Source organism: Alligator mississippiensis, chromosome 9, assembly GCF_030867095.1.
Source record: "Alligator mississippiensis isolate rAllMis1 chromosome 9, rAllMis1, whole genome shotgun sequence".
NCBI lineage: Eukaryota > Metazoa > Chordata > Crocodylia > Alligatoridae > Alligator > Alligator mississippiensis.
This window is the reverse complement of record NC_081832.1, coordinates 41,268,236-41,284,499: the sequence shown is the minus strand read 5'-3', so window position 1 is coordinate 41,284,499 and position 16,264 is coordinate 41,268,236. Positions and strand designations below refer to the sequence as shown.

Here is a 16,264-nt window from a genome sequence, read left to right as displayed (position 1 = left end):
GTATGTGTATATCCGTCTTCTTTCTCCCCCGGCATGGCAACCCCCCTCCCTCCCCTTCCCCTCCCCCTTCCCCCTCCCCGCCCCCCCCCCCTTAGATGGCTAACCTTGTATTTTCTGTAACCTAGTTGTTCCCCTCCTCACCCCCATCCCTCTTATGTTAGTCCCTCGCTCGGGTGATCTGGATTTCCCTACTGGCTTTGTCATCTTTTTGGATTCATAACTCTTAACATCTACTAATAAAATTCAGTCCTTACTGATGAACAACTAAAAATAACTGGTTCCTTATTACTATATTACTTTTCTATGATTCTGTAATCGATAGACCTCGATCGAGACTCTTATAGTCTGCGAGATGCAGTTCTGCTGAGATTCGAATGCCGCTAATGGCCAATAAGGAGCGGTGCTGCAGTTGGGGATCCACTCCTGCCTACTGCGGAGCAATTGCTGGACTAACTCTGAAGATCAAAAGGGAGAACTACTCACCGAGTGCTCCAAGAAAACCTCTCTCGAGGCTCAGGTATCGAATTAGGAAACGAAATGAAATGCATTCTTTATTCATGCTAGGGCTTTCTTAACTATCAGGGTACTTCTGGTTTTGGAGATGGTACCGGAAGTAAAAGAGCCTAAGTGAATAAACATAAGTAGCATAGGAGGAAGGCAACCGGGCACAAAGTGGCCAAGTGGCTTATAAGAACTGTTCTTTCTTTTCATTCTGTCTTTGTCCTACCGGGTTGTCTTGGCGCAGATTCGCTCTTAGATCCCCAAGGAAATGGGCAAAAGGTTCCTCGCTGACAATCTTGCCAACCATCTGGCGCAGAGTGTGAAAGAAGTGTCCTACCGGAGGCTCCGTTTCATCTCGGAGAAGCAGTACTTCACTGTCAACGTAGAAGATGGCAATCTATATGTGAGTGACTAGATAGACTGGGAAGAAACATACGGGGAAACAGCCCTTTGTGCCCTCACGGTGAAAGTCGTGCTCAAACCTTTGAAAGTGTCACAATCGCCGTGAGTTTAACAATGCAGAATATCAATGATAATACCCTTCGCTTACTTGACAGTAACATGGATCTAGAGATCAGTAAATCGATACTTCCTGGTGTTAGATTAGACTACTGAGGAACAATGTCCAAAGGCTCCTTAGTGGAATAAAGCTGTTGATGCGGAGGAAGGCCTAAATAGCCAAGTCACTTATTCTTTCGTTAAGAGCAAGTCTTCTACCGATTCAATGCCAGTCCCAATCCCCGATCAAGGAGTCGGGAAGGGCATCCGGATGTAAGAACGTCTGCCAAATCACCATGGCGCGGAATCGTTAACGTTACTAATAATGTCCCCAAAATATTCCATTTAGGCTCTGGAAATTGAGAAGTTACAAACACGAGATTTCTAGGATTTCGAAGAGAAACAATACCTCCGCATGGGGATTGAAAGTGAAGGAGGGACGAGACTGACCAATAGAATTTTTTGACCAATGTGACAACGCCCAATGCAACAACCTTATCTGTGTCCAGCATGTCCCCGAAGATTTCCAGCCCTGGACAGTGATGGCTCTAACGAAAACATGAGCCAGAGATGACAAAGGAGAGGGAGAAGTCGCCTGTGGCCTTCAAGACAACGTGTTTCCGGCGCCCGGCGCGGGGTACAGGATCTCGGGCGCGTTGTCGTTCCGGTCCAGGATGAACAGGCGCACCGTTACCCTGCTGCTCAGCGCCGGCGACCCGCCGTCTCGCGCCTCCACTTCCACCCGCAGCTCGCGCAGCTGCTCGTAGTCGAAGGAGCGCTGCGCCACCACGGCCCCGCTCTGCGCCTGCACCGACACGTGGGCCCAGGCCGGCGCCCCCGCCGCGCTCCTGTCCCCGCCGCCGCCGCCGCTGCCGCCGCCGGAGCTGACCAGCGAGTAGGTGACTCGGCCGTTGCGGCCCAGGTCGGGGTCCGAGGCTCGCACGCGGAGAAGCGAGGCCCCCGCCGGGTTGTTCTCCGCCACGTGGGCGCTGTACGACGCTTCCTCGAAGAGCGGCTGCGACCGTGACGTTGTATTCGGGGCTGCGCTCTCTGTCGCTGTGGTGAAGGACGAGAAGAGTGCAGTGCCTGTGCTGGCCACGGCCACACTGCAAGTGATGGGAACCGAGAGCTCCAGGGAAGCGCTTCCCCAGCTGGCGGAGGCGGCTATGGCCTCTTGCTCGGTGGCTACTGTGCAGTTCTACTTGGTGCTGTCTCTGGCTCTTGTCTCCTTCCTTATCCTAATGACAAGTATCCTATTTTTTTGCCCATGACGTTCTGAAGATCAAAGAATTCCCGTGTTCGGAATATCCAGTGATATGGGCGTTGTGATACTTATTCTAAAGTGAATCCCGACTCTGAGTAGACTACAAGGAGGGGTCATTGTCATAGTCCTATGTATTTGTTTGCCTCCAGGCCCCGAGCTAATTTCACCTTCATGCAAACAAATGGCAAAGGGAAGATAGCTCATAATGTCCTGTTCAGTGACAAAAATCCAATCTGGTTAGAAGTACCTCTGTTGTAAGCAGTTCCAAACCTGAGACTGGAAGTGAGCTTCTGGGAGTGAGCGTTTCAATAACTTACATTCTTTGCCTGTACTTTGATTTTAGTAAGATAAGTAGAAATTGTCGTGTAGTATTTAGTAAGTCAGAGTAGTGGGGATCCCAGTGTTTTCAGTCTATTTGCTATGTTTGTGAGGTATTTTTATTTTCAGGGGTACTACATCTTTTCGTCAACATGTTGTTTACTGCCATTGATCAGAGGCAAAATATTTGAGTCTAAAATGAAAGTCTCTTCTGTTCTGCAATGGTTCGTATAGTCTCCTCAGAGTAGTGTCAGGCCACAATCCAGTACTGCTCATCTAACTTCTGTCACATCTGTGGTGCCGTCTCTTTTCCACTCTCCAGGAATAAGATTGAATACAGACTGTTGGAGCGTGGTTTCCGCTCTGTTGTGACTGGAGGCAGTAAGCTATAGCTTTGATTAGTTACTTTCTAACTTGGTTGCAGTCTATGGCATCTTGAAAATATATTCACTTCTTGCTGATTTTTTTCAGGTATTTAAGATACTATTCAGAGCTATACCCAACGTTCCGTCTTTTCAATTCAACTCCACACTATATATAACCTTCTTAAATCAGCAAAGGGCATCACCATTTCAAATGAGGTGGTATCATTTGTGTTCAACCAACGCTGTGATCTCTTGAAAAAGTCAAGAAGAAGGTAAACCTCATAATTTATACATTCACAATCTGTGTTACAAGATTGATAAAGGGATAACACGGCTGAACCCAAATTTCCATCTATCTAGAAGTCACAGAAACTAAAGTAGAAATTACGGGGTTCTGGGTGAGTAAATCTAAGGGTACATTCGGATTTTTCAACCGTCCATCTTTCAGGGACCGTTTTTTCGTTGTCCAACCTGCCGCTTTAAGTCACTCCCCTTTGTAGGATTCTCTGAAGATGAAAACCTATTTCTGCATCAGCTTGTAAGCAGAAGGACACTGTAAATCGGTGTTAAATCGCTGAAAAGGTGTCCAAATGGGAAATATCATTCCACTCTGTTTTGCGATGTGATATAGTAATGGAACATAAACATGTGAGAAATTGGGTGTCATTCCTCTCATAGCCAAATATATATCACAGCGATTTTGTTCTTAGGCGTTGAAAAACTGTAAATAATTATTGATAATGATATGGAAATACTGAGTTTCAATTTAAAATATCCCTCAACGAGCAGTAAAAAAATAACAGCTATACTGTGTATTCTCCGATCTCCTGTGACGGGAACTCAGATACCGCTTTCCTTTTTTTGAACATGTAATTCATATCGATATATATAGTTTCGTATGTGTATACACTTCAATGACCTAGCGAAAGATACACCCAGTAGCTTTTACTCTGTTTTATTCTGCCGAAGAAAGTGCGATTTCACACTCTAATCAGGGAAAAAAATATAACGTCTGACCGTCATTAGCGTAAAGATCAGTAGTTAAAATTGCGCCCTCATTACATTGAAACGATTCAATGGACAAGTACTTTGAGTTAATCTAACGGTATAAACTTTATTCAGAGTTATTAGAAAGATAAACTGATACATTTAAAGTCAGTTGCTTTTTAAAGTATTTTGTGCAGTTATTGGTTGAGACTCTGAGCGCCGCTGTTCAATCAGGAAGAGAAGTGTGCGGAGAGATCCAGGCAGCGTCACACAGCTCGGTTCCCGGGAGCAAGCGGACGCTCAGTCTGCCGGATTCCAAGGGGAGCTCCGCTTCAGAAACACTGGGAGAAACCGGCTACATACAAGCTCCAGGGACGAGGATAAGAACTGAAGACGGAATCAGATTTCTACCTTTAACCGTACTGAAAATGGCGAAAGCAAAAGCCCTGTGGGTCTACGCAAGGCGAGCCGTGCTGTGCTGCGTGGTGCTGACCGTGTGCGGGGCCGCTGCGGCCGGGCAGATTCGCTACTCGATCCCCGAGGAAATGCAGAAAGGCTCTTTCGTGGGCAACATCGCGCAGGACCTGGGGCTGGAGGCCAAGGAGCTGTCGGATCGCGGCGTGCGTGTGGTATCCAGAGGTAGGAAGCAGTATTTCGCTTTGAATGTAAAGAGCGGCCATTTAATCACGGCGGAGCGGCTAGACAGGGAGCAGCTGTGCGGCCGCGCCGAGAAGTGTCTCCTGAACTGCGAGGTTATAGCGGAGGATGTAATGAAAGTTTTTCGAATAGAAGTTGAGATCGCGGATATCAATGACCATGCTCCCAACTTCCAGGCGCAAGCGATGGAACTAAAAATTAGTGAGCTTACAGCTGTTGGCACGCGGATCTCCCTGCCTGAGGCTCACGATCCAGATGTGGGAGATAACTCTGTCCAGAGCTACCGGCTGAGCAGCAACGAGCACTTCTCCTTGGACATGCAATCTGGCCCCGGGGGTGTTAAATATCCGGAACTGGTTCTGGAAACGGCTCTAGACCGGGAGACGCGCGCTGTCCACCAACTAACTCTCACAGCGTCTGACAGGGGGGACCCGGCCAAGTCTGCCACTGCTCAAATCCGTGTTCTGGTGGTGGACGCCAATGACAATGCTCCGCGTTTTGCCCAGCCGGTCTATAAAGCCAGTGTTTTGGAAAACGTGCCCAGAGGATCCACGGTCGTTTCAATAAGCGCCATTGATCCGGACGAGGGAAGCAATTCTGAAGTGAGCTACGCCTTTACAAGAATTTCAGCGCAGGGCTCCCAGGTGTTCAGCTTGCATCCTGGGACCGGGGAGATAACACTCGTAGGAGACCTGGACTATGAGGAAACTGCAGCGTATGAAATGGAGGTTGAGGCAAAGGACATTGGCGACCTCTCGGCCAGGGCCAAAGTACTGGTGACCGTCCTGGATGTGAATGATAATGTGCCCAGAATTGAAATTACTTCACTGTTCAGCCCAGTCCCGGAAGACTCCGCAGCCGGGACAGCGATCGCTCTGCTACACGTGCGGGATGGAGACACCGGCCTGAACGGGGAGGTCTCTTGCTCCATCCCGGACCACGTCCCCTTCCAGCTGCAGAAATCCGTGGACAACTACTACAGCCTGGTGACGGCCAGAGACCTGGACCGGGAGCAGGTGGCGGATTACAACGTGACGGTCACGGCCCGGGACCGCGGGGCGCCGCCGCTGTGGTCCGCCACGACGATCGCCGTGCAGGTGTCGGACGTGAACGACAACGCGCCGGCCTTCAGCCAGGCGGCCTACAGCGTGTGGGTGAGCGAGAACAACGCCCGCGGCGCCTCGGTGTTCTGCGCGCGGGCGGCCGACGCGGACTGGGGCGACAACGCCCGGGTGACGTACTGGCTGGCGGAGGGCGAGCTGCAGGGCGCGCCGCTGTCGTCGTGGCTGTCGGTGCAGGCGGAGAGCGGCGCGGTGCATGCGCTGCGCGCCCTGGACTACGAGCAGGTGCGCGAGATCCGCTTCGCCGTGGAGGCGCGGGACGGCGGGTCGCCGCCGCTGCGCAGCAGCGCCTCGGTCACGCTGCTGGTGCTGGACCAGAACGACAACCGGCCCGAGATCCTGTACCCGGCGGCGCCCCGCGACGGCTCGACGGGCGTGGAGCTGGCGCCGCGCTCGGCCGAGCCGGGCTACCTGGTGACCAAGGTGGTGGCGGTGGACGCGGACGCGGGGCAGAACGCCTGGCTGTCGTACGAGCTGCTCAAGGCCAGCGAGCCGGGGCTCTTCGCGCTGGGCGTGCACACGGGCGAGATCCGCACGGCGCGCGCCCTGGGCGACAGGGACGCGCTCAAGCACCGCCTGGTGGTGGGCGTGCGGGACAACGGGCAGCCGCCGCTGTCGGCCAGCGTCACGCTCACGGTGGCCGTGGCCGACAGCATCCCCGAGCTGCTGGCCGACCTGGGCAGCCTGGCGGCGCCGGCGGCCGAGGCGCAGGCCAGCCTCACCTTGTACCTGGTGGTGGCCGTGGCCGCCGTGTCGTGCCTCTTCCTCGCCTTCCTCATCGTGCTGCTGGGCCTGCGGCTGCGCCGCTGGCGGCAGGCGCAGCTGCTGGGCTCGGCCGGCGGCGCCCTGGCCGGGGTGCCCGTCTCGCACTTCGCGGGCATCGACGGCGTCCGCGCTTTCCTGCACTCCTACTCCCAGGACGTGTCTCTCACGGCCGGCTCCAGGAAGAGCCAGTGGAGCTTCGGCCCGCCCAGCTCTGCCGGCACCCTGGCTCGGCCGCCGGCGGGACAGGGCAAGGAGCCTGCCCCGGTGGTTGAGGATTTAAAGGTGTGTGATGGGGACCAGGCCGCGTTGCAGGTGAGCCGACGTTTTTGGATATCTTTATTTTGACTTAGAGCGCTTTACTTATTCTGTAGTGATCTGTCTCACTGGCAAAAAACTATAATATAAATCTGATGCTCCCCTTTTGAAGGTAGTTTTGTCTCCTTTGAGTTCTATTAGAGTAGGAATAGGACAAAGTTTCTGAACCAATGCATACGGTTTTACAGAGATGTGCGAATGGCAGGTTGATTTTGTGACTGATTTCTTATGATTCACACGCCTATTGAGTAGAAATCGCATGGATATATTTCTCTTTATCATTTTAGATTCAGTCGTTACTTTCAATGACACATGTTTTAACCAGTGTCTGTTAAATTTTCTGTCTGATAATTTGTCTCCTGCCTGCTTACAAAAACGGGTATTTCTCAGAATGTGAAGCATTGAGGAAGAAACTGCTGATATGCATATGAGTTTTAAACTTATCCTTATGCAGAGAGTTCTATATTATTTTCTCATTTTTTCTAGGTCCCACTTATCACGTCTCTTTTTAATTCTTTTATAATTTTAAAAATTATTCAGAAAATATGTTATAAAAATGTATGTATACTCCTTAGTGAACTTGATTATCTTTAAAGGTGTTCTCTGTATTGATATTATTGTCTTCCTAGTTGGATATTGCAAATGAAGTTTTAATGAAGTATTCTCATTTGCATAATTATATTGTTACTTTTTTATTTGCATTTTGAATATTTAATCAAGTCAAACGCACTATTTCTATAGAAAGCCATAAAGAGTCTTAAACTGATATCCATCTCCGGGTTTTCCTACATGGAATACAGGCTCCAAAGCGGTTGGAGCTAGACTACTCTCAGTGGTGGCAGATGACAGAACAAGGAGCCACGGTCTCAGGTTGCAACAATGGAAGTTTAGGTTAAATATTAGGAAGAATCTTCTCAGTAGGAGGGTAGTAAAACACCAAATAGCTTGCCCAGAGAGGCTGTGGACTCTTTATCCTTGGAAGTTTTTAGGACCTGGCTAGACAAAGGCTTGGCTAGGGTGATCTAGTTAGGATGATCCTGCTTAGATCAACGGTTTGGACTACATGGCCTCCTAAGGTCTCCTCCAACCCTAATTTTCTATGATTCCGTGATTCTGTGAAGGAAGTTTCAATGCATGTTATATATGAAACAGAAAAGAACCGAACTGTGTGTGTATTTACAAATGGGTCTTTTAGTGGTAGGAATATATATATACATATATAAGGATATATATATTATATTATTATAATATATAGATATAGATATAGATATATCCTTCATTTGAAAATGACCTACGTACTTATTCACTTTATTGCCTTACAAAGTGACCTTTTTTCGTTTGAAACCACAAAATTTTATTTAACTTCTTTGTAGAGTTTTGCACTCTCTATGGGTTACAAAGGACCCAAAACTGTATGCCTTCTTTAGAATTCACCCGTTCTGCCACACACACACATCTCTCTCTTGGAGATCTGCATTGCAGAAGAGCAAGTAGACATTAGGCCTGTGCAAGTCAGCAGCGATCCGATCCGGCTTTGGATCCGGCCACTTTGGATGGCCGAGATCCGATCCGGAGCTCTGGACCGGGTTTCCGCCTCGATCCGGCCGAAGCTCCGAAGTTTCGGAGCCGCCTTGGAGATCCGGCCATAGGGTATAATGGGGAATCAATGAAATATCTATAACTTTGTTGTTTTTGTCCAATTTGGATGAAATATGCAGGGGTGGTAGCCTCTGCTGAGAGCATGAAATCTACCACGTTTCAAAAAGATCGGTGCTGGGTTTGGGGAGAACTGTACCCCAAATTCTTGAAAGCCAAACTCATGTCACGGCTGTGTGTTACACTGGGGGGGGGGGGGGGGGGCGGGACATTGGCAGGAACCATGCTCGCCTGAGGGATTATGAAGCAGAGCTCTGAAACAAGTTTCATAATGAATCAAAGAGGATTAAAGGTCTGTGACAAATTTCTGGATGAGATAAGATAACAGAGAGGGCTGTCCAGTTAACGTGAGGTGTAGGCAGTTATGCTGGTGGTTCCCGGGCTGCAGTACAGAGTGAAGGACGTTTATTTTTCCCATACTTCTGGGCTTTGTCGCTTCACGTAGGACTGGGAAGGAAAATTCCCCCTTCTGTTATTTCATCTGTCAGAATGTATTATCACCTTCCTGAAAAGCATTGGGTTCTGGCTGCAGCCAAGGGTGTGGTTTTGACTGAGGTTTGTTCGTGTTGGAACTTGAAACGAGAGACTAAGGGTCCCTTCAACATGTCACCTCTGATGCCTGACCCCTCTCCAGGACTGTGCACAGCTGCAAAGAGCCACTCCCCCACCAGCCCCCTGGACAAGCCACCCACAGCTCCATCCTGCTCCTTCAGCCGGGCCCCGCAGCCACTCATTTGCACCCCCTCCCTGCACAATGTCCAGCACCCCCAATCCCAGTCCATACTGCCAAGTGCCGACCTTGTCCCACTCCCTCCTTCACCACGGCTGCTACCACCTTGGTCTGTCCTCCCTCCCACCCCTCTCGTTACCTGCCCGTCCCCACTACCTGTCCCCACCAATCACCTCTGCCCCTCCCTCCATAGACTTACCTGCAGGCAGCTGAAGGAACCAGTCTCCACTGCTGTCTGGCTGCATTGCTGGCCACATGGATGTGTGCATATGCATGCATGCATATGATACCCCCTGCATCCTTCTCCCCCCAGCCCCAAGCAGCCCCTTGTAGCTTAGAACTCTGCCAGCCTGCAAGGGTAAACCGGAGGGTTCCCATATTTTTCTTCTTTGAAGGAGACAATCTGTGTTTTTCCATGGCAAACAGAAAACCCAGATACCTGCAGATGACCTGAGGTCCCTTCCAGCCCTGCTTGTCTACAGTTTTATGATGATATTATTTTATTAAAAAGAAAATAATAAGTACTAAATTAATTGAGATGAAAGTATACTTCTTAGCTTTACAAAAAAAAATAAAAAATCTGCCCTTGGAGAAGCACTTAATTTCAGTGCACATACATTTTTTAAATGTTGTGTTATGTAGAAACTGGAACTTTCTTTCTTTCTTGGTAAAAATGTATACTTTCACATAACCAGGTAGTCTACTACTAAATTTCATATTTTGACTTAAAAGTTCAGCAATTAAATGGAGTAGAGAGCTTTCTATGAATTCCAAGCAATCTATCAAATTTATATAAAAAGTGTGAAAATATCGTTTAGTTTCAACAAAAAATAAATATCATTTATTAATGCTACAAAGTGAATACACATGTAAATAAAATGCAAAGTGTCTAACTTTTACATCTATTACACATTGCAAAAACAGATTTTTATTTATTTATTTATTTTTTATAAATGACTTGGCCTAGAGTCCTAATTTAAGTATTTTAATTTTGGTACATTTCTTGTCCTAAGTATTGTCTAGCATATGTCTTACAGTTAGACCTCAACAGGTTAATAACTCCAGGAAGCACCTCACATTTAGATGGCCCAATAATTTATCTGAGAAACTTTAATATCAATTTATGTTAAAAAAGAGTCCTCTTAGGAACCTCTTAGGCCTGGATTTCAATTATAAGACTTAATATGTTTTCTGAAACTTAAATAACCTTGAAATATTATAGTCTTGATGTGTTAAAATATCATCATCCGATTTTGCACTCACATAGTTCCTCTTAACCAAGAAGCTCCAAGTGCATGGCAGACAGGTAATGGACCCAACCAGATTTTGAATTAGAATCCTTCCTTCCCCCCACCCTGTTTAAGATTTGCTTTGGTTTGGTTTTGGACTTTTCCTGCCTTTGCAGGGTGGGGTGTGGTTCATTTTCTATAATCTTGTAGATATATTTAATTTAGCAATTTCCCTCTAGTTGAAGGACCCTAAGGCCTCGGCCTTGGTCTTTCCTGCTCTTTGTCTGTGGCATATTTCAGTTTTTCAGGTCTTTGGTCTTTTGTCTGCAAAGTCCTGAGTTTCTAAAAGACTGTTTCTGGAAGAGGGCTGGGTATGTTTTGCAGCTTGCAATATTTGTGTTAGAAGTAGAGTGGATATTCTTGTGGACACTTCTCGATACAAGGTCTAGTTGGTTACCTACAATTGGGGGCACTAGAATCAGCAATCCAGGTAATTTTTCAGTTTTGTATAGTATTAAGTATTTAAGTTTACTAATAATACTCGGAGGTTAAAAAAAGGTATATTATTCACATTTGACAGAAGCGACTGAGGTTATGGCTACTCTAAAGGTAGTATTGCTACTGCTCTAACTACCCGAGAAGCTGTAAGATGGCCCGTGGCAGGAATTTCTAGTGTCAGGAATTTGGCAGCTTCTGGAGTTACTTTATATTTTCCTAGAGGCAGAAGCTCTGCCGGTAGAAGGTTTATTCCAAGAGGCTTATATCCATTTCTGAATTCTGCTGGAAAAGCATTTCTGCTAGGGTGCTATGAACTCTTCTCTCCTCTAGCCCTCACAGCTCTGCAGGCAGAACTTTATACTGAAGACACGGGATGGGGCACAAAGATTAAAACATAGTTTTCTAAACATGGATAATTAAATTTAGACACAGACATGGCTTTTAGGGGTCTCATTGTTGTAGCTGCTGAGCAGCACAAATCCTAAACAAATCAAGGGGCTGTGGACGTTTCTGAAACTCTCACGTGTCTATTTCTAACTGAATATTTAGGTTCTAGCTTAAAAATGTTGGTCTAAGTGTTTGGGGGGGTTATGTTAGGGGTAAAGGAGAGAGATCTCTAGCATTCACGAGTGAATTTATGACCCACTTGAAGCCAGTGAGAGTTCTGGGTATCAATCCAAATGATAAAGAATTGCCACAGTTCACCCATTTGGTGAGAGCTGGTTATTGTTTGGGAGATGTTTTCCAACCATACCAGCCACAGATTAATTAAACCAATAGTGCCTGATAAATATCCTGTACTACATTACCATCACCACTACCACTACAGTTGGTTTATCAGTCCCAAACTAGCATCTACTAATCCATAAGAATCTGTGGTAGCAAGCTTCCAGATGGCACTAGCACCTCCCTTCTGGACCCTCTTTTCTGGACCCTTTTGGAGCTGAAGGACCAGGGCAAGCTTTTTCTGCAACCCAAGCAATATGGCCTTCCTCACATGGCTACTGAATGTCCTTAATCTACACAGTGATAGTGGGCTCCTCCGAAGTCTTCAATCATCAGAGAAACATGCAGCAACTAATAACAGTTTTGTCCTCTGTCTGCACTACTGCATCTCCACGTGCATCTTGTGGCTGTACAGAAGAGGGCCTTTCACAAGGTGATTGTCCTCTGCCAGATGTCATCCTCTGCATCAAGGATCCTGAATGGATCTCCTCGTCCCAAAATGAGTTACATGGGCTGGAGTAAAGCCAACTCCCCTCTCACAGTCGGAGCCATGCCTTGTCAGTGGATAGAAGAAAGGCTGCAGACTGAAATCTGGCATGTTTCAAGCGGACAATAGTTTTTCTGAATGGGTTCCTAAAATACAGTTAATTCGTTCAAGAGCGCAGAAAGAACAAACCAGGGCTCCGAAACACAGGTATAGTGTACCTCATACTGCAGAAGGAAGTGCCCCTAATACATTTTAGTGCCAAACAAAAAACACTTAAGTGCCAGTACGAATCCAAGGCATGATGCCAGCTCCACGATAACTGTCCGTTTCAACTGTTCTCACGGGATCTAAACTAGCTATAGTGAAATCGAAGAAAATGTGAGTTGAATACTTATTAGTCCCAAAAATGATAATGGCACTTACATTTTCAATTTATTCTGTAACCGTTTTCGGTGGCTGGCGGAGTATCCACACATCTGTCTGATACCTACCTCTCGACAAGTAGGAGGCGAAGAAAACAGCACTTTGCCCTCTTCAGGCTCCAGTGATTTTTTTTTTTTCCCCTCTCGACGCGATCATTGAGCCTGCAGTTTTCCAGCGGAGACTCTGAGTGCCGCTGTTGGCCAGTACGGAGCCGCGCTGGGGCCGGGGATCTATCAGAGCCTCAGTGCTGCGATCGCTCAGTCGCACCGCGCAGATCTCGGAGGATACGGAGCAGAGACGCCGTGTATCTCTCGGATTGCAGGTATAAAACCCAGCGGCGGCTGGGCTCTATTTGCAAGTCAAACAGGGATTCTTGCAGCCTGAGGAAATGTGGAAGTGCGATTCGATTCAGAGCAGACAGGGCAGCGAAACTCCAAGATGGAGAGGGACTGAGCTGGCAAGCGGGCTCAGACAGAGCGGCCGGGCGTCCAAGCGGCAGGTACTGCTCTGTCCCTTCTTGCTGTCTCTGCTCTGCGGGACGGTCTCGGCGCAGATTCGCTATTCGATCGCCGAGGAAATGCCCAAAGGGTCCCTCGTGGGCAATCTCGCTAAGGATCTGGGGCTGAGTGTAAAAGAACTGCCCGATCGCAGGCTCCGGCTTGTCTCTGCTGCCAGAAGACAATACTTCACCGTGAAAGGCGAAAACGGGAACCTGTATGTGAGTGACCGGATAGACCGAGAGGACATTTGCGGGGAAGCAGCCCTTTGCTTCCTGAACTTGGAAGTCGTGGTTGAAAATCCTTTGAACATATTGCATGTGAATGTTGAAATCCAAGACGTTAATGACAATTCACCGTGTTTTAATAAAAATAGCATCGATTTAGAAATAATTGAATCCACATTGCCGGGTGCTCGATTTCCACTAGAACCAGCGCGAGATTCAGATGTGGGAAGCAACTCACTGCAGACTTACCATCTGACTAAAAACCCATACTTTCTGCTGTCGATGATGGAAAGTCCGAATAGTAAAAAACAAACCGAACTATTATTGGAGAAACCTTTGGACAGGGAAAACCGCACTTCCCTTCTCTTGATCCTGACTGCGATGGATGGGGGAGACCCAGTTAGAACTGGGACTGCGCAGATTAGGATTAATGTCACTGACGCCAATGACAATCCCCCGGTATTCGCTGAAGAGGTCTACCAGGTCAAACTGAAAGAAAATCTGCCAAAAGGCTCCTTAGTGCTGCAGGTGCAAGCAACAGATAAGGATGAAAGTTCAAATGCAGAAATCATCTACTCCTTCAACAATATTTTGGACACTGAAAGACAAATATTTAATCTGGATACTAAAACGGGAAAAATTACTACTCAAGGCATTATCGATTTTGAAGAAAAAGGCACTTATACAATAGGTATTGAAGCTCGGGATGGCGGCGGTCTCTCTGCCCACTGCAAGATCGACATTGAAATTCTGGACGACAACGATAATGCCCCAGAAGTCACATTCACATCTATATCCACCCCTATTCCCGAGGATTCAAAGCTGGGGACTGTGATCGCGTTGATTAAAGTTCGTGATCCAGACGCCACGGCTAACGGAGAATACACCTGCCGCATTCCGGACAACCTGCCCTTCAAGCTGGTGTCGTCCTCCAAGAACTACTACAAGCTGGTGACGGCCGGCGCCCTGGACAGAGAGCGCAGCCCCGACTACAACGTCACGGTCACGGCCACGGACAAGGGCGCTCCGCCGCTCGCCACGACCCAGACCGTCCGGCTGCAGGTCTCGGACGTCAACGACAACGCGCCGCTCTTCGAGGAAGCGTCGTACAGCGCCTACGTGGCGGAGAACAACCCGGCGGGGGCCTCGCTTCTCCGCGTGCGAGCCTCGGACCCCGACCTGGGCCGCAACGGCCGAGTCACCTACTCGCTGGTCAGCTCCGGCGGCGGCAGCGGCGGCGGCGGCGGGGACAGGAGCGCGGCGGGGGCGCCGGCCTGGGCCCACGTGTCGGTGCAGGCGCAGAGCGGGGCCGTGGTGGCGCAGCGCTCCTTCGACTACGAGCAGCTGCGCGAGCTGCGGGTGGAAGTGGAGGCGCGAGACGGCGGGTCGCCGGCGCTGAGCAGCAGGGTGACGGTGCGCCTGTTCATCCTGGACCGGAACGACAACGCGCCCGAGATCCTGTACCCCGCGCCGGGCGCCGTCGAGGTGGTGTCCCGCTCGGCCGCGGCGGGCTGCCTGGTGACCAAGGTGGTGGCGGTGGACGCGGACTCGGGCCACAACGCCTGGCTGTCGTACGAGCTGGTGGCGGCGGCCGAGCCGGCGCTCTTCACGGTGGGGCTGCGCAGCGGCGAGGTGCGGACGGCGCGCGCCCTGGCCGACGGCGACGGCGCCCGGCACCGCCTGCTCGCCGTGGTGAAGGACAACGGGCAGCCGCCGCTGTCGGCCACGGCCACGCTGCAGGTGGTGGTGGCCGAGAGCGCGCGCGAGGCGCTTCCCGAGCTGGCCGAGGCCGAGGCCGAGGCGGCCGGGGCCTCGGACTCGGCGGCCGCCCTGCAGTTCTACTTGGTGCTGGCGCTGGCTCTCGTCTCCTTCCTGCTCCTCCTGGCCGTCGCCCTGGCCGTCCTGGACAGACTGCGGGGGTCAAGGCCTCCCCGCCTGCTCCCGTGCTTGGGCCCGGCCCCTGCTTTCGAGCGCGGCCCCTGGTTCCCGCCGACCTACGAAGACGGCACTTTGCCCTACTCCTACCAGCTGTGTTTGTCCTCTGAGTCGAAGGGAGGAGAATGTTCTGTCCTGCAGCCGCGTGCCCCTGTAGCAGAGGACATTCTGTGCAGGGACAGATCTGGGACGTTACTTATGAGCAATGGATGTAGTGACTTGAAATCTGAACTAGAGATCGCCGATGCGGTGAGTTCTGTTTTCATTGCTTATATCAGATTATCCTTTTTGAAAGACTATACACGCCTGGCTTCCTTATTATGCGGTACTGGAGCCATTAGGATACTGTCTTTTTGTAGGTGTTATTCTGGCTATCTATGCAGGCACCACCTAATGAAATCGCTCCAATTTATTCTGATCACGTTATCGGGTCAGAATCGAGTGGGTAGACTTTCAAGTCACATGAGAAGTGGTAAAGTACCGAACTCAAGGCACAGATTCGTAAAACAAAAATCTAGGTATCTTCAGGTTCCTTCGTTCCCTTGCAACTAAACTTTCCTTCATCTGAAAGAATATCTTTTCTGGAATTTAAAAAATAGATTTATTCATAACAGCACTTGTTCTAGATTCTAGAATAGTTTGCTATCCCAGTGAGTTGCACTCCTAAAAAAATGTCATGCATTCTTAATATTTCTTAAAATGTAATTTTAAGGTTGCATGCCAAGGTTGCATATGCAATAGAATGCTCCTTGGCAGTTATTCCTGGTGTATAATTCCATGGTCATATAGGCTGTGATGGAGAGATTTAGAAAGATGCTGCTGCTGTTTTTCAATGTCACAGCTTTGAATGTTAAGGAGCTGTTAAATTCGTAACGTAACCTTTATAAAATATAGTGATTCTATTCGGAAAGTGAAGGTTTAGCAGCATAATTTTCCAATGGCGAAATTATGATTGATTTATTCAGGTCATCCAATGCAGATCATAAAACATTTATAACGTCTGGTGTCAACCGGTTTTGAAACCTCGAACTCAATTCTTAAACTGTTTAATACCCGGCGATCAGC

General features: G+C 48.9%; 2 protein-coding genes across 7 annotated transcripts in view; both read left to right on the top strand.

Moving 5' to 3' along the window:
* The window catches only part of LOC102574276 (protocadherin gamma-A4), a 389,584-nt gene that overhangs the window by 200,015 nt on the left and 173,305 nt on the right, over positions 1-16,264 (top strand). Inside the window, exon 1 of one of the 6 annotated variants that reach the window (XM_059733356.1) lies at positions 4,209-6,788. The exons of the other annotated variants lie outside the window; for them this stretch is intronic. Within the exon in view, the coding sequence (XP_059589339.1) occupies positions 4,362-6,788 (2,427 nt within the window). The 5' untranslated portion in view covers positions 4,209-4,361. Of the gene's footprint in view, positions 1-4,208; positions 6,789-16,264 lie in introns of those variants that run through there. 6 annotated transcript variants of the gene reach the window in all.
* Positions 12,483-15,868, top strand: LOC132252456 (protocadherin gamma-B2-like). Its single transcript, XM_059733365.1, has one exon. The coding sequence runs from the start codon at positions 12,929-12,931 to the stop codon at positions 15,749-15,751; it is 2,823 nt and encodes a 940-aa protein (XP_059589348.1). The 5' UTR covers positions 12,483-12,928; the 3' UTR covers positions 15,752-15,868.